Genomic DNA, 23,905 nt, shown 5'->3' with positions numbered 1-23,905 from the left:
CCTCTCCGCCCGCGGGGCCGCTGTGCCGCCGCGGGGGGCGGGCTGAGCCGCCGGGTCGCCGCGGGGGGAGTACGGCGCTGTGTCGGGGGCGGCCGCGGGGCTGGCGCTCAGCGGGGGTATCTGCAGCGAGGGGGGAAAAGGCACGGTCGTCTCCCCCGGCCTCGGCGGCTGCGGGCCGGCAGCCGGGGGCGGTGCTGGTGTGGCGCGGCGTGAGGGCCGCCAGCCCGAGTGTTGCGGAAATAGTTTCTGGTGCGTTGTAAACACTGCTCGGGGAAGTGTCGCTGGATTTGCTGATTTGCCCGTGGGTGAGACTTGCCGTTTTACAGCGGGAAGTAATCAGTGGAGGAGAAATAGCTTTCTCCTCGGTGTTGTTTGAAAGCTAATTCCTAGAGGCTAGTTATGCCGCGTTTTTTTTTTTAAATACTACCGCGTGTGCGATGAAAGTAGGGAGGTCAGTTCTGGAGCTCTGTACATTTACATTTCGCTGCAGATATATTGACACTCGATGCCCTTATAAGGAGAGCGTGCTTCCTCGCTTTGCAAAGGGAGAAATAAGCATGAAAAAATGATGGGCCTGAGATCATTTGACTAAGTAGCAGCACAGCTGGCACACAGGCATGGAAAAACTTTGTGCTAAATCCAGTTGGCTGGTGATTGTCAACCTTTTTCAGCTCAGACTTAACTTTTCCCGGTAGGGGTGCAGATGCTACGCAGCAAATTTGAAGCCTAGTAGAAATAGTTTTTTTTTAAACTCTTTTGATTCCATTGATCATGGGTGGGAAAAACCCTGCATTAGCTTATTCTTACTATTTTAATGTTTGTGAGAATTGTTCAAATATTGGGATATGCAAATTGAAAATATCCTTTCACAGATGACTTAAACTGGAGTCAAGTTGGCCTTTTAAAATAAGCCAAAATTGTAATGGTTAACATAGCGGGTTGCTCATGATTATAATTAATGCAAAACCAGCTCATCCTGTTTTATCTAATGTGTAGCTGGTCTTTAACATGGCATGTTTTTTCGATGTAGATGTTTCTGTTGTATGTTCTCTCCACAAGCTCTCCCAAGTACAGGCATGTTCTGAAGAAAATACTGATGCTTTGGCAGTCCTTACTGTGTTACCAGTTTATCTTTCTTCCTTCAGTTAAAATTCCTCCTGCCAGAAATAGGATCAGAATATTGATATCTCTTGGGATGATTGAACAAGGAGGGAATGAAGAGGTTGGATTTCCCTCCTCTGTGAACTGTAGAAGTAGCAACAGAGATGCTATGGGGCAGTAATAGTAGAAATAAATTCTACCTGGTAGTTGCTTTTTAGTAGGGAGCTTGTAACATGCTACAGAATATAGAAGTGCGTTTGGAGTGCATTGGAGAAGTGCATTTAAGAATGCCTAGGAAAGCAGTAGCAAATATTTTGAGTAAAGCCATTATAAGCCAGTCTTGAAAGAGGGTGACTCAGAAGTTTTACTACCGCAGTTGGGAGCAGTGACCCCAGAGGCAGCTGAAGTAGTTTCCTGCCTTGAGAAATTATCTCCTCTTTAAGTACAGAGGAAATGAGACAAGGGACTGTCAGACATCAGATTATCTCATCCCTCATTGAGGGACTGCATGATTTAGGGGAGAAGAAGAGTCAAAGCTTTTTTTTGTTTTTCTTCCTTCCTTCCTTGCACAATGCGCTGCACCAAACCAAGGTTGGCATGCCCATAAATGTTCTGATATGTTTGCTTTTGAAGTTCTGAGAGCCCTGTTGTGACAGTGCATTACTGCTCTTGCTCTTATCTGTATTGGCAAAAAGTGTCTGAAGTTGAAGCACTGAAAGATGGTCAATTGGTGGAGCTACTGTTAATATTATGACATATTAGTGAAAGTTTTTCCTGTTCTTTATATTTCATCAGATACAATTAGCTTGAAGGGCTAATACTCTGCTTTATTGAAACAATAATAAAAAAAGACTAGGGTTGCCAGTTTTACTACTGCTTTTTTTTTTTTCCATAGTACCCCTTTATCTGTCTCTTATTCTGTTGAAGTCAAGTGTTCTTTTCAGCTACTTTGTAACTGTTGATCATGTAAAGAGTGCACATATGCATGCACGAAAATATCTTTTTTGGGGTGTGGGGGGGTCCTTTCTGTTCCTGTACCTCACAAAGGGCACTATTTTGTCTGTGATGAACTGGTTTTCTTCCTGAGCACATTTTATTTATTTAAAAGCATATCTATGCTTGTTTTCTCATAATCCTCAACTGGTGACTGATGTGGTTTCATCACTTGACCCTAAAAGGAAAAAAGTAGTGAATTTCTTCAGCTAGTTTTCCTTGACCCCATGCATGACCTAGGGATTGGGCTTATGGCTTCTTGAAAGTGGATGTTTAAGCAGCAGTGGCAGCCCCCAAAGGTAGGCTGGAGAGCCAGTGCTGTGCACAGTAATTGTTAAAGGTGTCCCACAGTCAAGGGAGCCATCGGATGAATTCACCAGGCCACTCAACCCTTTTACCCTTGCAGATAATTGTTACTGACCTGCAGTAACAGTTTAACTGTTCATCTGACTGTACTAACCTGAATCAACCACTGCGTTTATATGTTTGACCATGCCTTAAATAGGCATTTGAGGAGGAGAAAGTTGTTTCCTAGCAGTATCCTGGCAAAACTGAAATACTGCAGAAATGAAACTGTAGGACAAAAGAGAACTGAAAATCGAATTCAGTTTTGTGAAGTACTTTATTTAAACTTTAATAGGGTTCAGTGTAAAACACTTATCCTTATTTTAGCTTTCTCCTCAATTTTTTTTGATCTGTGGTTTCTCTTTTAAAAAAAATTGCTCATGTTTCCTGCTGAAACCAAATGCAAAGCTTTTTCTAGATACTTCAAATAGTTAACTTTCATAAAGGAAAGAGTAGTTAGACTTGTGGTGATTTGTACAGAGCAAGTGATGATGCTGTTTAAGTTTATAAATATACAGTAATATTTGTTCCAGATTCCAGAACTAGGTTAAAAACTCTGATCTGTCTGGACTGCAGAGCTGTTGCGAATAGTCCTTGCTGATCAAGGCAGTGATAAGATACCAGTGAAGGGACAATGAAGGTCAATTTGCTGTGTAATGTAGTTCAGCAATATGCCTTTGCACAGTATTAACTCGTGTTTTTATATCTAATATATATGTGTAGAAAAGACTTGCTTAGCTCATTTTTAACGACAGGGTGTGCTGGATTTAGGCTTTTAATGTATGAAAATAAGTAGATTGCCAGTGACATGCAATCACTAATCTTTAGTCTCAACTGACTGCTCTTTACTGAGCTGAAGATTGGGTTTTTGGCCTCTGCCAGAAACATTTGATTATGCAGAACATATGCTTGTTCAGCTTTTTTTTTCTACAGACTTTGACTGGTATCAGAATTTCATAAGAATGTCATATTTGGTCAGAATAGCCTCATGACTTTTCTTTTCTAGTTCAAGACCTTCAGAACTGAGTTTATAGAGATTGTTGCTTCTGTGCTTAAACAGTTAAAGCAAGTTGTTGCTTCTTAGATTGTGTCACTGACTGGCTTTTTGAATCTTGGTGTTGTGCATAGCAATAGCAGAGCTTGAAGGCAATTGGTATTGCCAAGAATAAATAGTAAGTATGTAAAGGGAACTTCTGTTGCGGTGTTTTTTCTTGCAAGACTGATAGCTGGTTGAGGGTTAGGATGAGTAATTTAAATATTTGTATTGCTTTCTTTTAATTTGTAAGTCTCCCTAAACTTATGTCAAGACATAGTGTAGAGTAGCTCTCAGAAAGATAACACCCCCTTCTTAGTTTTCTACAGACTCCACACGATGTTATCATCTGAGGTCTTACTTACAATACCGTTTCTATGCTGAATTAAAAAATAGCCAGCAGTCTGTTACCAGTAAGTATTTGCTGTTTTGCTGATACCAGATACCTTTAACTGCTTCATCTTACAAGAAGTTCTTGTGGCATGTGGGTAAAGACTTAAAACCATATCAGTCTTTCAGTGCCTCTTCTGGGAATTAACAAATTAGTTCTAATGTGATAGTACACAAACAAAGTTGCAAAGCCATTTTAACAGTGGAGAAAGGAAATATGACAAATCTTACAAATGACTGTAATAGTTTTTTGAGTTCTAAATTCCAGTTTTCATCTAATATAGCCTGACAAATCAAAAATGAAGCAGTAATTGGCTGATAAATGAGTTTTTATAACACACTGAATATAAGAATACAAATACATATATGCTAAGCTGTAAAACTGCTTAATTGGATATGGTTCTTAAATATAAAAAGGTATTTCATTTGGTACTCTTAACCAAAAGAAAATGCATGTTCATATGTCTAAATGAATTTTTGCTTACTTCCTAAGAAGCTGTTTCTTACTAATTGAAGTTAATTACTGTCAAATTTAACTTACCTATTGATTAATTTTGAAATACTTCTGGCTTACCTCAGCTCGTATTGCTGATATGCAAAGACATTGTCATTCATGTAAGAATTGCTTTTCTAGTGTTTTCTGTTAACAAATCATGCTTCTCTAAATTTTGAACACAGGTGATATAATTAGGTGGGTTCCTCTTAAACCTCAATCATTCTTGAATTTAAGAAAACAAAAGGGCTGTAATAAAATTATTTGCTTTAGTTGCAGTTATGACTGAAAACAAATCATTCTTCCTGTATGTGGTATGGTTTAATGTTCTAGGCACTCACCTACTGAGGCTCTGTGGTTTGTCCAGAACTTGTGATTAATGTTGGCTTTTTTCTGCATTCCTCAGCAGTGTGAACGTGCTTGTCCAGAGTTCTAGTTATTGTGGCCCTTTTTAGGTAATAGCTCCTCTGATTTGGGATATATTCTTTGACTTGCAGTCACAACCTTTCTCTATTCTGAGATTAAAAAAAGCATCTCACCACCACAACTGCATGTTCAGGGTTTGGGTGGTCCATTACTTAGATGCTTCCCTACTGGAATTTAGACTAATTGCATTATTTCACACAGTAGCCGTCTTTTTGTGTGAAGCACAATCACTCTGAGTATCAGTTTTGGCACCCACTGTTCTTGCCTGTCTGTCAAGAGCAGGAATTTCTCAGTTACATTGGTTTTTAGATAGAGGAAAAGCAACAGCAGAGTCTTATGTTGGAAATTAGATTTGCAGATTGATAGGCTTTTGCTAATTTCATCAATTATCAGTTGAATGCAGAATGATTTTGTGGATCACTGCAGTAGAATAATTAACCCAGTAAAGAACTATGCCTTCTGCTTTCAGAAGAGATAGGCTGACATTTAGTGCTAGCGTCTAGCTTTACCATCTGATATGTGGGCCTAATTCTTGATCCTGTTCTCAGGGTTTGTACTTGCCTTGCTGTTCTCACTAATGCAGAATTACATGTCTGCTTTTCTGTGCTTTGTTTCTTGTAAGCAAGATTATAAGTACTCTGAGATATGCTAGCTTCACTATAAAAAGTATCAATATAATGCAGAATTCTTGGAGAATCTGCAGATGAATGCATTCTTTCTTTGGAATTCCTTTAGAATTATTTATCCCAACTTCCAATGGATAGATATACTTTAAAGCTTGAAGCCTGGAGTTTGGTTAGCTTTTCAGGTGATGGGAGGCAGCCAGGTGAGCAAGTACTGTGTTCAGTACTGTTTAGAAAACTAAAAATTAAAGGCTGAGTTGCAATTCTTTTGCAAGATACCTGTACAAGTGAAAAGGGACTTATAAAGTAGACATGGTCTTCAATAACATGTCTGCTGGCCTCCAGGAGGTTGTGATGTTTTCTCTCAACTGGTATCTAATATGAAGAAATTGCATGGGAAGGACAGCTCAGCATAGGAAAGAGGTAAACTACCAAAGTCCACTCAAGTGGACAAGGATGAACCATGTAGATGTCCCTTGAATCTGGTCTGCCTTTAGAAGGTAGGAAGCAGGATGGCTGCTGAAGTCTTGAAAGGGTTGTAGATAGTGGTGTTAAATCACTGCATACAAAAATTAATCCAGGTGGCAAATTCTTCCTAATCAGTGGAAGTGATGGTCTTTGTCTCTGTGGCTTGTTTCTGATCTAATGTTGGGGCTAAGTAGAATGTTCTTAGCAACTTAGTCATGGCTAGTTCCAAGAGCAGCTGCAAAATTAAAGAAGTTGAGTAGCAGAACCAAATAGCCTCCTAGTGTAACTGTCTAGCATGTTTTATGCCTAGTTACAGGAGAGCTTCAGTTACCTCACTTTCCCAACTTAAAGTTATGTAAGAGGTTGCATGTTTGCATTGTTTAGCATAACTGCTACTGGATTTTACTTAATTTCTGCATTTCTCATAGCTTTTGCTATCTACTTTACATAATAGTGGTTTGGTGTGATGTTCTTGTTTAACACACAGAATGTGGAGCTTATATAGGGTCAGAATGCTCCAAGTACAGATAAATAATTATTTTTCCAAGCAAGCTGTGATCAGATACTCTTAGCAGTAATTCAGAGCAATTGCTGGAATGTCCTTCTTGGGGGAAGAGAATCAATGATTTAGTAAGAGCAGTGCTTGTAGGCATTGAGTATAAGAGCTGCTGCAGGCTTCAGAAAGACTGTGTCAGAGTTGGTTAGCAAGGGAGCCAAAAGCTTGGAGTAACTTACACAGGACAAGAAAATTAAGTAGCCAGTATGACAGTATTTTGGGATACAGAACACAGTTTGAAATAGTGCAAAAATGCAGTAATGCTGCAAGACTTCTGGGAGTTAGGTTTAAGGTTTGTCCCTAAACTTCCAGTTTGTTTTTAACTATAAAATTGTGGGAGGAATTTGTGATAGGTTAGAGGAAATGACACATGATCTAGTTTTCATTTTAGCCCAAGATGATAGGGATATGTAGGATCTAACACTTTCATTGTGGTATTTCTCGAGTATAATTGAAATGGTCCAATAAGTGTTCTTACGAAGCAGCTGAAAACCCTGACTAAACGATTCCTTGTTCCTTGCAGTTGGCAAACATGAGTTAACTGGGCACAAAGTTGCAGTGAAGATCCTGAATCGACAGAAGATTCGCAGCCTTGATGTTGTAGGAAAAATCCGCAGGGAGATTCAGAACCTCAAACTCTTCAGACATCCTCATATAATTAAATTGTAAGTTTGTTTGCTATAATCAAATCTACTTAAGCTGTAATCTCTTGCTCTTGCTGATTTGAAACATCTAAAAACATTTAGAGGGCAATAATATTAGCGGTATCTTGTTAGGAAAGTAGCCAACTCCTGAGTATGCAACTTTTCTCAGTGTCCTTCATGATGTATTTTCATAAAATTGATCTGCACAAGACAGAGCATCTGATTCTTTAGGCAGATATATAAAGGGTAGTGGCATGACAGACTTCTAGCAGTATCCATCTCTTTGTATTTAACTGCTGTTTTGGTATTCTTTTTTGGTTATTTGATCTGTGTTGGTTCCTGCCTCCCCACCCCCCTGCTTAGGAGCTGAGTTAAGAGCAAGATTGCAAAGGGCATTTCTATGGGAAGTTTTTTCCCCTCAAAAAATTTTTTAGCTATGTGCTGGTTGAGTTATGGTTTTTCARTGTAGGTGGCTTTAGAAGACTTTTCTGAATTAAGGATGTGCAGTCTCTGTTAAATGGGATCAGAAACTTCAGAATTCATTCACTATAACTGCTACCATTTATCCAAACAAATGTGGTATTTACATTGTACTTGTTCACATCTGTTAGTCAATCAGTAGTTAATCAGTGGAGTTCAGAGTGCAATTAAATACATCCTAGAGTAGACTCCTATCTAGTCTGAGGAAATCATAAATGTCACTCATGTTTGACTTCTGTTTCCTATAAAGTGAACCTGCAACATCTAGTAGGGCCCACCTAGTGTGGGTGAATTTCATATTCCTAACTGTGGAGTTAGAGTTTAGATTTGCTATTGGCATAGTCCTGTCTAAAGACCACACTGCCACTGGCAGATACTCTCCCTATGCACTCCTTTGAATTGGTACCAGCCATTATGCAGTCTTGCACTGAAGCTAGATCAGATCGTGTGAGATCATCTCACTAAGTTTTTGATGGGTTGCATTTTGGAAAACTGTTGAGCTAACTTGTCTGTCTGGCTTGCTTGTGCTGCCAAAGAAGAGTGAGGGCAGGACAACTCTTTTGGTAGTAAGGTCTTATGTGCCTTGAGACAGCTGTGAAATGGCATTTTTGGTTCAAGTGTGAGCACCTGGATTGTCATGGCTTATCTGTGAGCAGCCACAGTGCAGGATTGTTCTTGAATATCTCCACTCTGCTGCAGGATCTCTAGAGTAGATGTTCTGAAGTGATAAAGACAATGTCCAGTAACATACAGGTATGGTTGCACAAGCAATTGAATTAGTCAGCTTGCTGTCCCAAAACAGAGAGATTGCTTCTGTGTGATTCCCTTTTCCACTTTCTCACATGACCCTGATCTTTGTGCATCTGCTTTGAAATTGCTTTAGCTTGCTGAAAGACAGACTAATTTAATGCTTTGAGGTCAGTTCTATAACATTTTAGCAAGTTAGAATTCACAAAGGAGTCCGAAGAGACCTGTAGCCAGCACAAGATAGGAAGTGCCAGTGTACCAGGAGGGAGGAAACAGGTATATGAACTTCTAGTGCTGCTGAGCTGTTAAGTCAGCTCAACAGATTTCAAGGGACCATTACTTTCCTAGTGAATTATGGGAAGAATCTCTTTTCTGCATGTGAGGGAGGTGGGGCAGGATGTGGGAGATGATGCAAAAGTTAATGGATCCCCAATTTTTGAGTTGTTCAGTCTGCATTTTTAAAGCAGAAAGGTTATTAGCCTGTGTGCAAATAGCGCTTGAGCTATACTTGATACCACTGTGCTGGTAGGCAGGTAATTTATGAATGTGCTGCTTGTGCTATGGGGAACTGGGTTGGGGAATTGCTGGATAATAGCTCAAGAGAGTTAAGATAAAGGTAAACAGGAATTTCTTTCTTCATCCTGTAGTTTTCTACAGCCTAACTATTGCAAATTACACAGTCTGATTTAGAAGACTGCTATGCTTATTAAAAACTTTATGCAATGCTTTAGTAAGCCTGTAATAAATAGACAAGTAATAAATAAGTAAATACCATTTTAAGCCTCTCTAAGATTTTCTTCTTATCCTATGCTTTAAATAAAAAACCCTTTGAAGCATCTCTTTTTGAGTTTTGATCTCTAATAATAGAACATATTTTTTTCCTGTACAAAAATGCTTGATGCATTCCAGTTTTCTGTGCTGTACAGTTAAGTTTGACAACTTTATTTATATTGTAGATAGATCCTTAACTTTGTTTTATTTCACAGCCTTCTTTTCCATAAATAGAAAAATGAATGGACTCTAACAGTATAGAGTCACTGTTTCACTATTCAGAGGATGGAAATCATTGTAAAGATCTAAACRATAAAGTAGACAGTTGCCCATTCATTTCATGACTATGGGATAAGCCATTAAGAATCATGCTGTTGGAAATGAGGTTGCACTGTGACTTTTGAAGTTAAGGATTAAAATATTATTTCCATAGTATTAGGTCTTAGCTATGGCTTCAGCATATAGTTGACTTCAGTACATAAAATGCTACTTTTTCCTGTGATCTTGCCCTAATTTCAGCCAAGTTATTTGGGACAAAATCATTAAAGATGAAGCATCTTGGACTAAGCTGTCAGATAAAACTAGCTTTGGAGACCCCATGTTGGTGAAGGCCTCAGTATAGTACTTAGGTTATTGGAATGCTGTACTGTTTTAATACTAAGCTGTTGAAATATGTATGCATACACATGTACAGGCATGCATACATCTGGATAGTCTGAGTGCAGTTCAAGAATAACTTGTCTGGGCAAGCTGAAGCATGTTCACTTTCTCCCTTGTCTTGGAATCAACCTTTTGGAGAATGCTGCAGTTCTGTAGCATGTGTGTGAAGTCACTTGCTTTTTACAACCAAGATATTTGCATCCTTAAATATAATACCTCAAAACATACATTTTCATCCAATTACCACCTTCTATCCTCTCTAGAGTATCTGAATTTTGATTGAAAGATAAGTGTGCTCTTTTCTGTTCCATTAAAAATTCATCATTAGATGAATTCATCATTAGAGCAGCTGCTCTAAGAGGGGAAAATATCAAATGCCTTCTAAGTAAGGATATACAGAAAACATATCAAAATAACTGAATTAGGGAATTTGGCCATAAGCTAGTTATTTCAGAACTTCRCAGCTTTTTTCAAACTTTACTGAAGTATAATGAAAAAACAACTATGCTGTCAGTACTCTTAAAAATACTAATGATGAACTTAGGTCATCTTGTAAAAGCAAACTACTCTGCATCATGAATATTTTTACTCTAGTCTTGAAGTACACTATTCATGGCAAGACAGTTCTATTGCCTGATTAGAAGGAAAGATGTATAGCTTTTGGATACCGGCAAAGTCCTCTTACATTCCTTCCTTACTGCTCTGATAAGCTGCGTGTGAGGTAGCACTCTAAATAGTGTTATAGGATAGAATAGTGGAGTGGCTCTAAAAGTGTGGAGGCTGGTCATCCTAGTAGAAAGTATAAATTACCTGCTGGTTGTTACAGCGAAGGTATCACATAAGGAAAGGAGGAAAAATAGCTTCCGAAAAAGTATTGGCATTACAGTAACTGTAAATTGGTGGCTGATAAATATTTAAAAGTATAATCTTATTTGACTTTTCATGTAACATTGGTTTTAACTAACTTGAACTAGCTTCTGATACTGAGTGTTGGACTAACAGATACATTCCTCCATCAGGTACCAGGTCATCAGTACACCAACTGACATTTTTATGGTGATGGAATATGTATCAGGAGGAGAACTGTTTGATTATATCTGTAAAAATGGAAGGGTAAGAAGTAGTCCAATGCTACAAATCAGTGTCTTGCATTCTGTAATTTATTTTGTAACATTTTTGTTAAGTGAAGGTTTGTTTTTATAATGCTGATAGGAGTTAAAGATACTTTGTGGCTATGTTTTGTTCTGAAACTAAGAACAGTTGCATGTTCACAAATATTTGGGATCTGTTGTGTTTAATTTCTTGTCATAGCTTTTCTCATTGAAATAAAAATGATACTAATCAGCTGAACTAAAATTACTGTGTACAAAATGGATGAAGATGTATTCAGTATAACCCACTATCGGGAAGCCAATGATCTGTCCTTATTAACTGTTCTACTAGCAAACAATTTCTGTGAATGCTTTAAAGTCACTTTTGACAAACCATCTAGAGAGCTCAGTCTAACAACTAATTAAAGTATCCTGGCAAACCTTGACATGGGTTAGGACGTGTTCATAGGAAGTGCTTTGACAACTCTGCTGTTTGGGGATAGCTGCTAATAGAGGCATTAGAAAAGACTAAAACCTCTACCTTTGTGCTGAGTGGCGGCAGCTTTTGTCAGCTTAAATCTTACTCTGCTTAAATATCAATGTTTGTCAATATCAAAGTTTGCAGTATTCCAGTTTGACAAAGTTGATGTTTGTGTGCTGGTGTTTCTAACCATTGATAATATAGCATCTGCCAAATCAATTTCAGAGCTATGAGGGAAAAATTGTAGTGACTCTGAGTCAGTGGATATTGTTTATTTTAGTAGTTTTCAAGTTGTATAAGAAGTAATATAGGATTAAACTTCTGTTATGAAGACACCTGGTCATCTGCTGTATAAAGTATCAAAACTATAAATGATAACTTTAATTCATTGGACCATGTTCTTTAATTCATAGAAATGAAAAACATGTCATCTTTCAGTGTCTCTAAAATTGTTTAAAACCTTTTGTCTGTCTTAGCTTGATGAGAAGGAGAGTAGACGTCTGTTCCAGCAAATCCTTTCTGGCGTGGATTACTGTCACAGGCATATGGTAGTACACAGAGATCTGAAACCTGAAAATGTGCTGCTTGATGCGCACATGAATGCCAAGATAGCTGACTTTGGTAAGCATTGCATTTTATAGCTGATAATTTTTTTGGTGTTATTCAGATGCTGTTAATTATAATAGGAATTTTTTAATAAAATGAGGATATTTGAATATCCTGATGGTTGGATATAATATGTGAACCTAAAGAATGAATGTAAAACAAAATGGTGTTCTTGCACATCTGTAGAATTTGTTTTTCTCTCAAGCTGTCTTTTCAAGTCAGGTATTTTCTGTGAGTGTTTGAAATTGTCAACTACCTAGTTTGGTCTTGCTTAACTTTTTTTTTTTTTTCCTCTTTGAAATGCTGAGTAGACTTAGCTCCCTGCTATGCCACTTGATTCAAAATTGACTCTTATTGCCTGTTTTTCCATTTGTAAAATGCAGATGCTCAGCTCTTGAACTAGAGTGCAAGAGCAGTTCATTATGTTTAAAAACCACATTGCTCTAGTAAAATACACTATTCTTTCTATGAAACTGTTAAATTCACTTTAAAAACTCAGATATGATTGTTAAACATAATTGAGGTAAATCATGGAAGGTAAAACAAAAACAGCTAATGTTTAAACTCCTGTGCTCTTTACTATATAGCAGCCTAATTAGTCAGAAAGCTTAATTGTTTTTATTGGCTGTTTTAGACACAGCTGCTGAAGAGACTGGTAGCTAGTTCTTGGAAATATCTTAAACAGGAAACCTGACCATATAAGTAGAGCGAGGTGTCCATACTGCTTGTAATCATAGTACTTCTCTTGTAGACATAGTGAATAATACCTGCCCTTGTAAAGCACTTTGAGGTCCTTAATGAAAGGTGCTTGCTGATGTTAAGTATTCTATCTTAAAGGTATGCTGCCCAAGTACATGGGGATTGGGAATCTCCTGTGTAGAAAATGCTTTGAGAGAAATGGCTTACCCGGTGGACAGATTAAGTACACTAACTTATAAAATATCTACCTGTAAATCAAATGTTAGCAAAGCTGTCACATTCCATTAATTGTAACTAGTTTATTAAATGAGCTTAATTGAAGCTGTTTTATATTAAAGTATGAAGGCTAGTTTATCTGTGTTTTTTCATCTTTTCCCCCTGTAGAAGGACATAACTCCTTGTCTTAGACTGAGTTTTCTTTATCATGCAACCTTCACTGAGAAAGCTGGAAAATATTTTCCACAGCTATGCTAGAAGTTGTGATTCTTCCCTGACATTAAGGTGACCATGCTGAGGGCTGATGAATGGAGATGGCTTAGTTCTAAATTATGCTTTAATCACTAACAGAATATCTAAAATCAATCTATAGTAAACTGCAATTAGTCAGGAACCAATTGAGCAGCTTATATGTCTGGACTGTGAGGGGTTATTGACTTTGTCACCTGCTCCAAAGCAGTTATTTGCACTTCTCAGTTCCCTTAATTTGTATGTCCTCTTACAGAATTTCAGACAATTCTATGGTAGCATCTTCCTCTCTGGCATTTGGAAGCAAATGTGGTTTTTAAGACGCTTTGTTAATGACCAAAATTCTATCTTGCTGTGCTGCTCTGTCTGCCTTAGAGCAACTTTGTTCTCTCATGCTTGTACAATCCAAATAAGACCTTTTTGTGTGTCTTGGAATGAATGTTTTCAGACATTACTGGGTTGTGTGCAATAATGGACTGATGTTAGTCTCAGATTTCTGGTAAATTAAATGTAGGGTCACATGGTGTTCTCTTCTATAAATGTTTCAGTAATTACAAACAATTGTTCTTCCTCACTGAGGTAAATTAGTTAAATTTCTAACTCAAAGTACTAGTGACTTGTTCTAAGTGGTATATGCAGTGTGAAATCATTTTGCTCTCTGAATTTTTAGTAGTTACTCTTGTACACTTTCAGGTCTATCAAATATGATGTCAGATGGAGAATTTTTAAGAACAAGCTGTGGTTCCCCTAACTATGCTGCACCAGAAGTAATTTCAGGAAGGTAGTTTTTTAATATTGGATACATGTGTGCATGTACTTCATTTTGCTGCCTAATGCTAAATGCTACAAAACTAGTGTAATTGACAAACTGGATGCTGAGAAAGAGTGGGATGAACTCTTGGTTGCCTTGATAACTTTTGATGATAAATATTTAAGCCCTCTGTGAACAAGCTTTGGATAGCTCCTCCACAGTGGAGTTGATGTCTAATGCCTAAAATCCAGCATGTACAGTATGCTTGATTTGGTTTTAACTTGTATAGTTCAAGTCTTCAATCTTTTTTTCTGCACAGACAAAATTACAGGCAAAGATCTGTTGTGAAATTGAGTAGCAGTGGAATATCTGCTGCAGAATGGGTATTCTGCCTGAACTTCCCATTTTTTCTTTTTGTACTCCATGATTCTCGAATCTGTTGATTTCAGTCCCCATAATAGCCTCCATTGCTATTCCATTGCTATGATCGGAGGCCAAAAATCAGATTTATTTAGGCAGTAGGATAGAAAATATGTCAAGTCTTGCTATATTGACYTGCCTTAAACTTTAAACCTCCCAGTTTTGGGGGATAGTGGACCTCATTATTATTGTTTGAATGTCATCTGTGCAATATGTAACTGTCACCTTTCTTGGCAGTAGATGCAACTTCAGTTTACCAGTGTCTCAAATTATATTTAGGGTTATACACAGCAGAGAAACTGCATTTGTGCCCTAGCTCTTACTACATATTTGAAGGGGAAGAAGACTGGACTGTGAAATTAAATGTTATTTGTAGATTTGGTTGCTCCATGCTCACATACTTCTAACTATTGTAATGTAAGCAAGTGGGGAAAAAAATCAATTTAAATGTATTAAATACAAATCACTAATAGTTAACTCTTTCCCAGATTATATGCAGGTCCAGAAGTAGATATTTGGAGCAGTGGGGTTATTCTCTATGCTTTGTTATGTGGAACACTTCCATTTGATGATGATCACGTGCCAACGCTATTTAAGAAGATATGTGACGGTATCTTTTATACCCCTCAGTACCTGAATCCATCTGTAATTAGTCTTCTGAAGCACATGCTGCAGGTGGATCCAATGAAGAGAGCAGCAATCAGAGACATTAGGTAAAATGCTAACTGATGTCCGATCAGATGCTGAAGTGATAATCCTGATGCAGATATGCAGAATGGAGAAATCATTCATACAACTTGTCCTTGTTTTGTAATCTGAGATGAAAAATTCAACTTGACTTTTGGCTTTAGTTTTGACAGTTCTGAGCTCTAGTGGCTGGTGAAGTATCCACTGGAGATCACAGTTCTGTTCTGTCTTCAAAACCCTGGCATGAATCTGAGTATGCATGACAACTACTACATAAAAACTCATACCTAAAACTTGCAGCTACAGATAGCTATTGTGGGCTCCAGATTCCAAGATGTGATTCTGAAACTAGAGAGAGTGTCTAGTTTGACATGTGCACAGTAGGTAGAAGAAAAGAAAACTGGTAGCTGGTAAAGCTGTACTTCACATAATAGTTTAGTTAGGTTTTTAAGACACCTCTAAAATATTCTGGTATCTTAGTGAAAATGTTTCCTCCCTGAGGGCTGGAGGCCAGGAAGCTGGCCATGTTCCTGTTCTTTCAGTAGTACAATAAAAGTTGTAATGCATGTATCCTTTACTACTTCATTACAATGGAAAGTACTTTCCTACAGCTTCCATCAGAAAATACTACTGTGCTGTGACAACTAAGCCTTATAAAACTTGGGCAGTTAGGAACTCAGCTTATTGAATCGTATTGAATAAGCCTGGAAGAGAAGTGGTATGAAAAAGGTGTTGAAAAATACTGGTAGCAGAGCATGGGTGGATTTTGAATCCTAAGCAATTCTGCCATTAGCCATAAGACTATGACACCTCACAGCTTAAAGGGTCAACTCTTAGTTTAATTGAATACCTTGGCTGTGTTAGGTTTTGCAGGTGCACAGGGGGAGAAGCCCACAGCAATGAGTAGAAGTAAAATAATCCTCTGCGATGAGATATCCAGTTAGGGCTGTGCTTTGCAGTTGTATAGGAAAAGCTCTTTCCGCTTCCAGATTAACTGGTCACTACTGATAGGTGCCTTCTGTTCCACAGATTTGTGCTAGGCATGTTCTCAGGATCACACTTGTTAGAGCTTCTTGATCATTATACTTAAGTCTGTAGAACAGACTTGCTGCAGATTTAAGTACTTGCAAAAGTAGTGTCATGCAATATTTTTTTGGCTAGTTAAGCAGCTTACTCTAGGCACAAACTATTCTTTTCTTAATCATTAAATACTTAGGTTATCCAGTCCTGTGTCTTCTGTATTTTCACTTTTACCCCTTATGAATACTGTTCATGTGGCCTTACCTTAGCTCTGTAAATCTTGAACAGAGCTGTGTGGTGTTCTGAATGAAAAATGATGGGCCTGTGACTTAATGTTCAAAAATCCTCGTCCAAAACTTCTACCAAAGAAATTATTCAACATAATGATTTCTTCATTTTAGTATGTATAGTTATGTATGCACTGTGGGGGGAGGGCACAACTACTTGAATGGGTGTAGCATAAGAATTTCAGTTGGAAATTTCAAAACTTAAGATAGTGTGTGTGTATGTGTGTGTGTATATATATATATATACATACATATATATAATGAAAATGTAAAAAGCTAGTTGAGTTCTACACTAGGGTATTTTAGGAGCTCAGGTAGTTTTAGCACCTCTAGGAGAGTGTATGGGTGTTTTTCTGCTCCTGGCAGATGTCTAGTAAGATCTTGTAATGAGGTGAAGGAAGATGATGGCTTTCCCTAAAGCAGAAACTGTTAATTGCTTTAACCTGCAGCTGTTTGTGCTGCATGGAAGGGCCCTTACAGTTTAGGCTGAAGTAGATGGTTTAAATGTGTTACTGACACCTATGATTTTTTTTGTACAAACTAAAAAATATTTTCTTTGCGAAGTTGGTCTCCTTTTCAAAGGAATCTAATTCTAAAAATGCTTGCTGTAAACATACTCAGACTCTGTTTTTAAATCTAGGGAACACGAATGGTTTAAGCAGGACCTTCCCAAATACCTGTTTCCTGAAGACCCATCATATAGCTCAACCATGATTGATGATGAAGCCTTAAAAGAAGTGTGTGAGAAGTTTGAATGCACTGAAGATGAAGTGTTAAGTTGTCTATACACCCGAAATCATCAGGACCCCTTAGCAGTTGCTTATCACCTCATTATAGATAATAGAAGAATAATGAATGAGGCCAAAGACTTCTACTTGGCTACAAGCCCACCGGATTCTTTTCTTGATGATCACAATCTGTCTCGTCCTCATCCTGAAAGAGTGCCATTCTTAGTAGCTGAAGCACCACGCCCTCGCCATACTCTTGATGAACTGAATCCACAGAAATCAAAGCACCAAGGTGTAAGAAGAGCTAAGTGGCATTTAGGAATACGGAGCCAGAGTCGACCAAACGATATCATGGCTGAAGTTTGTCGAGCAATTAAACAACTGGATTATGAATGGAAGGTAAGGGAATAAAGGACCCTTACAATAGACAGCAGTAAACTTTTCAGTTACATTGGTAGCCTAGAGATTGAAAAAATTATATTCTTCGATGCTCCTGTACTGGAAAATCTGGTGTACCTATGCTTATTCTGACTCTGCTTTTGGTTGCTGTGTAAGAATGGTTTGAGGGGTGAGAGTTGATGCTGGTAGGAAAAGTCTTGTTGATGTGTCTGATCTTTCTACCGAAGCTATGGGTTTTTTCTTCCCCACACAGCAATATTCCAACAAAAATGCTTCAGACATAAGCCTGAAATCACCTGTTTGTAACCAGTGAGTTGAAATGATGGGGAGAAAACACATGCAGTGCTTTTTCTGGAGAAGTTGTAGTAGAAATTAACTCAGATGTCTTCTGTACTAGGTTGTAAATCCATACTATTTGCGTGTTCGAAGGAAGAATCCAGTGACAAGCGCATATTCTAAAATGAGTCTACAGTTGTATCAGGTGGACAGTAGGACATACTTACTGGACTTCCGTAGCATTGATGGTATGTGAAGACCTAACTTACTGTAATTGTAATGGAAATCATTCTAAATGTAAGCATGTCTTAATTTACTTGGGTAGAAGTGAAATAAGTGCTGCCCTATATCAGTTTAAGCTAATCTAATTTAGAGTTGGTGTTTTTCTTCCTTCTCTCCTTGTCCATTGTTCCTGAGACCACATGGTTAGCTGGTTCATCCCTTAAAAATAAGTTTTTTAGCTATATTGATTCCTGAACATCTCCATTTCATGTCTGCACCAGCACTAATATTACTGGTGTGAAAGGGGACAGCATCGAGAAAGGCTAGATTTAGATCAGCCTAAACTGCCTGTGGGGCCTCACCCCTGGATTTAAACATTGATTTAGATCTGAGATAAGCATGTGAATATTCCTCCTAGTGAAGATACAGTTGAAGTCAAATTTTCATGCCTAGATGTCAAGTTATGTTGTATATCCAGTGCTGTAGTAAGCAAAACTTGAGATAGGAATTGTCTACTTCCAGTAATTGAATTCTTGAAAGCAAGTGGCTTAACCTGTAGAATAAGCTCTAATTTCATAGACAGACACTGGTACATCATGTAACTGAATTGGGTACCTTCATGAAGATGGATGGAGGAGGTAATATTGGTTGTCCATAACAATCATTTAAGGGTATAATAGAAGAAAAGCAAAATTATGTACTGCTAATAGTGCTCACAACATGCCTAGAGAAACATAAGGCATGGGAAAAGGATTTTCTGGAGTGTGGCTGGATTACAGGATAGGACAGCTGAGACTGAGTTTGACAGCTTAACCTGATCCAACTTAGCACTGCTGTTCTTGCCTCATCCGTTTTGGTAGTATGGGTGCTTGCTTAGATCCTGTGGTACTTGATACAGGGGCTGATCACTTTCCTGAACTGTCCTACTGCAGTATGGGATGAATTCCAGCCCTGTTAGAGGGAAGATGAGTGCTTAGAGCCATGCAACTGGGGAAAGGCAGCCTGCTGCAGTCATGGCTTCAACCCTGAGAGAAATGCAACCCAAGGATGTGGATTTGACATCTGTCTTCCAAAAGTGAAGCAGATCTGAGGTTCTTTTTCCTCTGCCATAGATAACTGTTCTCCATTCCTCTTGCATAATTGTAGTTTGAAGCACCTCTGAATGGTGTGAAAGGGCAGTCTCTCCTGTGTTCACTAGTTTCTCCTGGAAATACCGTTTTTGGTGCCAAGTGTGTGTCAAACTAATGTTCAGTATTTAAAGCAAGAATAGAAGTACTTCAGCAGAATGTTACTTCTAAAAATAGAAGTATTTCTTTCTCTTAATGGAGAAAAACTTAAGTCCCTGCAGCTCAAATGTACAACACATTAAGGAAAAATTTTCTGAAAGTGAAAGATAAATTAAATGGTAGCAAAAGCATCTGCAAATCTGCAAAATGTTCAAACTGTTCTTTGACTTAATCATAAGTAGGTATAGCATCATAAGGTTAAGCTTAAAGATGAATTAAGTGAGCTACTGAAGCAATTGAACAATTAGACACTGAAATTAGTTCATAAAAAAATGTCAAGTAGTGCTGGTCTGAACTAGATCAGGTAGCCCTGGAACATAGTTCAAAGGAACTATGAACATAGGAATAGCTTGTGTAAGGGATAGCTTATCATAGTTAGGATATAGGATAACTTAGGAAAAGGAATAACTTGGTGCTTCAGCGCTGTTGAGTACGTACAGGACTTTATTGTAGCAACTGCATACAGTTTGCAAAAGCTTCTCATATACTCATAAAGATCAAAAAATGAGATTAGAAGGGGAAGATGTTTGCTGTTCCTATGAATGATTTGATATTGATAACTAATTTATCTCCTCTTTCCTCCAGATGAAATTACTGAAGCCAAGTCTGGGACTGCAACTCCACAGAGATCAGGTTCTGTGAGCAACTATAGATCCTGTCAAAAGGATTCAGATGCCGATGCACAAGGAAAATCTGCAGATACATCCCTTACCTCATCAGTGACCTCTTCACTTGACTCTTCTACAGCTGACTTAACTCCAAGACCAGGGAGTCATACAATAGAATTTTTTGAGATGTGTGCAAATCTTATTAAAATACTTGCACAATAATTTTGAAGATGGGCTTATTTCTTTTACAGCAATAAGCATGCCTAAATCATAGTCAGATGCTTCCAGTTATAATCAAGTTAAATTAAGGCGCTGAAAAAACTAGCCACAAAACGCGATTTGCACAGGGATTGAAATGATTATGGGCAGTTAGGTATACTGTGTTGAAGCTGGAGTGAATTCTGATTGTGTGCTGTCCAGTTTAATACAGGTACAGGAAATTGTGTGCCCTTTGGGCAATGTTCATAACATTTTATGCTGAGTGCACATTAGGCTTCATAGAACATTTAAGTCACAAGGACTTTTTTTGCTGGTGATGCATACATCTGATGCACTGTAAGTAAATGTACACTTACTAGTTCAATGACTGAAATATGTCTTGTTGGTCACCATCTACAATTGTGCCTCAGTTGATCAGAACTATCAATTATTTAACAGTAATGTGTTAAAACTGCTGTTACTCCCCCCTTACATTTGACAGTAAATGATCAAGATTAATGTGCTGTAGCTTACTATTTTTAATAACTGATAGATTTGATCAAATGTATATGCTGGCAAATGCAACCAGTTGAAATGTCTTAATGCATGTACATGCTCTGGAAGCACTAAGGGTGAAATTCTGTGGGCTATAAGCAGAGCAGTTGAGGCCACAGTGGTGGTGAGGGGCTCATACAAAGAAGACTCGGCACCCCATGGGTTAAAATGAAATGTTGCTCTGTGGAGAACTGTCAGCAACTTCCTTATCTGTGTGGATTGACTAGCTCTCATCTTACTGTGGTGTCAGCCCAGCAGCTCCCCACTGCTGCTGCAGGCTGAGAATCTTGTTCCTCAGAGCTATGTGCATGTAGTAAATAGCACAGCCTAATAGCCTCATGCTATTCCAGAATCTAAAATTGACAGTTTAAGTATATGTTAATACTTCCTGATACAGCTGTTTCTATACAGTATATGCTATGTCAACTTGTGATATAGTTCACTTTGCAGTTGAAGCTACACATATAGGTCAGGTTTTCTCAAGCCACCTTTATAGCAAATTTTGCCATTTAAATTAAGAAACTAACAGTGCAACTGATCAGTTGAACACTTAAAACTGATCATGACAAATAACTTGAGTGCTAATATTCAAAATGTTTTCAAGAGTAGATTGCAATTGCTGATGACAAATGTTTCTGCATTTAGCATTTCTGTGGTGTTTCAGAAATGAAATCAGTCCTTAAATGTTAATCATAGCTAGTACTCGCCCCAAAGCATTTAATCTCTCTTCTAAAATTGGATGTACTTACTACAGTTCCTTTGTCATCTAGCCCTAATAGATGTAAACATTAAACAGTAAAGTGTATGCCAGAAAACATGCTTAGTCTTGCATTCAAGAACAAGTGTTCTCTTCAGAATAAACTTCATGACCTACTCTGTTTCAGAGACTGTTCTCGCATTTACAGACTGGAAATGAAGGCATTAACATACAGAGTGAAACTTGGACTCTTAAGATGGATGGGGATTTTTGCCAATGACTTTGAGTTGGAGACTTCATCCATGACTAAGTGCTAACTACAGGCAGTAAGAACAGTTTAACCCAGGACAGCTGGTTTCAGTCCAGAAGTTCATCTGTTAAGAACATTCACAGAATCTGAAGAAACTGTTTAAGTCCCAGGGAATGCTGTAACTGCATTCTGAACTGGGCAATTGCGTGGTCTGTCTAGTACCTAGGTACAGGTTAGAACTTCAGTCCCTTGTGCTCAAGTAGTGTTGCATATGGTCCCTGTAATGCAAGGTTATACTACTGTATCTCAAAGTGGAAAGACTTCCTTTAAGTAAAGCTTTGGGTTTATACTGCTGAGATTGAGATGCTAGCATGAGGGACCAACTGCAAATTATACTTTCAGATATGTTTTTTAGTCTTGTAAGAATTGGTTCTGATGTACTGAATAAATCATTGTGATCCTTTTGGTTTCCCTTTATTTTGAAATTGTTAAATATTGCACTTGTACAAATACAACAGACACACAGATTATTTATTGCAGTAATTCCTCATCTGGAATTGGTTTGGGATCACTGGAGCTGTCTCTTGTATATGTTAGACTAAATACATAAATGATATCTGCTCCTGGTTTGCAAATTTGTCATGCTAACCACAAATGCAAGATGTCAAGGTGCAAATAGCTTTTAATTTTTATATACTTTTTTGGCCCCCTTGTGCTTTAAGGCAACCATGGTTTTTATTTGTCTTGGTAGCTGGAGGTTGAAACAAGTTTCTGGCAGAAATGTACTGTATGCATAGTTTTAAATAAAGTAAACCTTATGGGTATGATAAATCAGTTTTGATGGCCAAAAGTTTTCTGATTGAACTGAGGTTTTTATACTGGGTGGGGGAGGGGGGATTGACAGCCTATTCGAATCCAGCACAGTTGTCTGTTGCATGACTTTCTTATGCTTTTTAGGTCTTGGTGTTGAAACTGCTTTCTTCAGATGTTCCTACTGATCTTGCAGACCTTTTTTTAGGCATCATAGTATCTGCTGGTAGGCTGTGAAACAAACTTTCACTGAGAAATCTGGCAGGGCTGTAAGGGGACAGCTTATGCAAATCGGTCAAGTACACTACTCCATATTCCCAACCTTACTCCAGTTGGAGTACTTTGAATTATCTTGCCTTTGTATTGTAACTTTTCAAAAATATGGATATGTCTGATTGTCCATATGCGATATAATTCACTAGGTAAAGAGTATACATCTTGGTGCAATATTTAGACTTTCATGTATGTCTTGACATGAGTGTTTAATATGAACTTGGAAATTTTATTTTGCCAGTTGATTACCATTGTAAGATATGAAGTCCTGTTCTTTAACAAAGATGTGCCTACTTCCTATATTGATTTTTTTTGACAAAGCTGAATGCAAAAATGCTTGTTTATAACTGTATGACTTTTTAAATTTTCAAAACTTAAAACTAAGTAAACAAAATACTTAACCATCTTGTTTGGAATTGTGTGCATGCTGTCTTCTAGTGTTTACATATGTCATCAATTAATAATGCAAGGGTTGCTAAACTTAATGTTTAAAAGTGACATTAATAGATAAAGGTTGGCTTAATAAAAAACCCATACCATGACCACTGAACAAATAAGATACTGCACAGTGTATGGGCCAAAGAATTCCCTGTTATGAATGTTAGCTGCCACCAACTGTGCTAGCTTAGCAACTGAATGACCCTTTTCCCTCACATTATGTAACCCCTGCTACTGCAAAATGGCATTGGAGATGAAAGTAACACTTGAATAGTCAGTGTAAAAAAAATTCCCTCCTATTTTTCTGCCATGACTACTGAGGTTCATCTTATTTCATATTTTTTTCCATGTGCCATCATTCTTAATATCTGCCCCTGTAGTTGGGGGTCAGTTTTATACCCTATACCCTGTCTTTTTCCTCCTTGTGTTTTCTTATTGTGGGTTGTTTTCTCTGTAGTGTTTCCTGTTAAGAAATAATTCCATCTTGAATGAGGTGGCTGGCACCACAAGTAAAATTATTTTTACAGCTGTACAGTGTGTTCCACCTTGCTTCATCTCTTCTGTTGTTGCATTTGCCTTTGTAGTTGCCCATCACTGTAAGTTGTAGCCACGCACAGTTGTGTATTAGTTCTCCTTCACCATTCCCTAGGTACTATTTGATCTGTACCTAGCTATGTGGTGTGTTATGTGCTACTGTGAAACCCTCAATGCTGTGTCAGCCCCTAGATGCTTCACCTGTCCTGTACCTGCTGCTTTGCGGCATGTTTTGCTCCTGCACTATGCTCCGGGCCCCTGACAAAAGCCTGGGGAGGGCACCAGGCTGCGGCTGCTGCAGCTCATCTACCTTGCAGAGGCCTCTCTTACCTTACTCTGTTTATAAATTCTGTGTAAATATAAATTCAGTCTAGATTTATATTTTTTTTATCCC

At 38.0% G+C, this 23,905-nt stretch overlaps 1 protein-coding gene across 8 annotated transcripts in view; it reads left to right on the top strand.

Moving 5' to 3' along the window:
* Positions 1 to 22,287, top strand: part of PRKAA1 (protein kinase AMP-activated catalytic subunit alpha 1) — a 22,892-nt gene extending 605 nt beyond the window's left edge. Inside the window, exons 1-9 of one of the 8 annotated variants that reach the window (XM_026058140.1) lie at positions 144 to 249; positions 6,952 to 7,093; positions 10,750 to 10,843; positions 11,779 to 11,923; positions 13,766 to 13,853; positions 14,732 to 14,956; positions 16,878 to 17,364; positions 17,762 to 17,888; positions 19,734 to 22,287. In XM_026058140.1, the coding sequence (XP_025913925.1) occupies positions 10,784 to 10,843; positions 11,779 to 11,923; positions 13,766 to 13,853; positions 14,732 to 14,956; positions 16,878 to 17,364; positions 17,762 to 17,888; positions 19,734 to 19,978 (1,377 nt within the window). In that variant the 5' untranslated portion in view covers positions 144 to 249; positions 6,952 to 7,093; positions 10,750 to 10,783 and the 3' untranslated portion in view covers positions 19,979 to 22,287. Of the gene's footprint in view, positions 1 to 143; positions 306 to 3,791; positions 3,886 to 6,951; positions 7,094 to 10,749; positions 10,844 to 11,778; positions 11,924 to 13,765; positions 13,854 to 14,731; positions 14,957 to 16,877; positions 17,365 to 17,761; positions 17,889 to 19,733 lie in introns of those variants that run through there. The other 7 variants (XM_026058139.1, XM_026058134.1, XM_026058133.1 and 4 more) reach the window with 7 other exon arrangements.
* The last annotated feature ends 1,618 nt before the right edge of the window (positions 22,288 to 23,905 follow it).

This window comes from Apteryx rowi, unplaced genomic scaffold, assembly GCF_003343035.1.
Source record: "Apteryx rowi isolate R43461 unplaced genomic scaffold, aptRow1 scaffold_143, whole genome shotgun sequence".
Lineage (NCBI taxonomy): Eukaryota > Metazoa > Chordata > Aves > Apterygiformes > Apterygidae > Apteryx > Apteryx rowi.
This window is presented reverse-complemented; position numbering and strand designations above follow the sequence as displayed.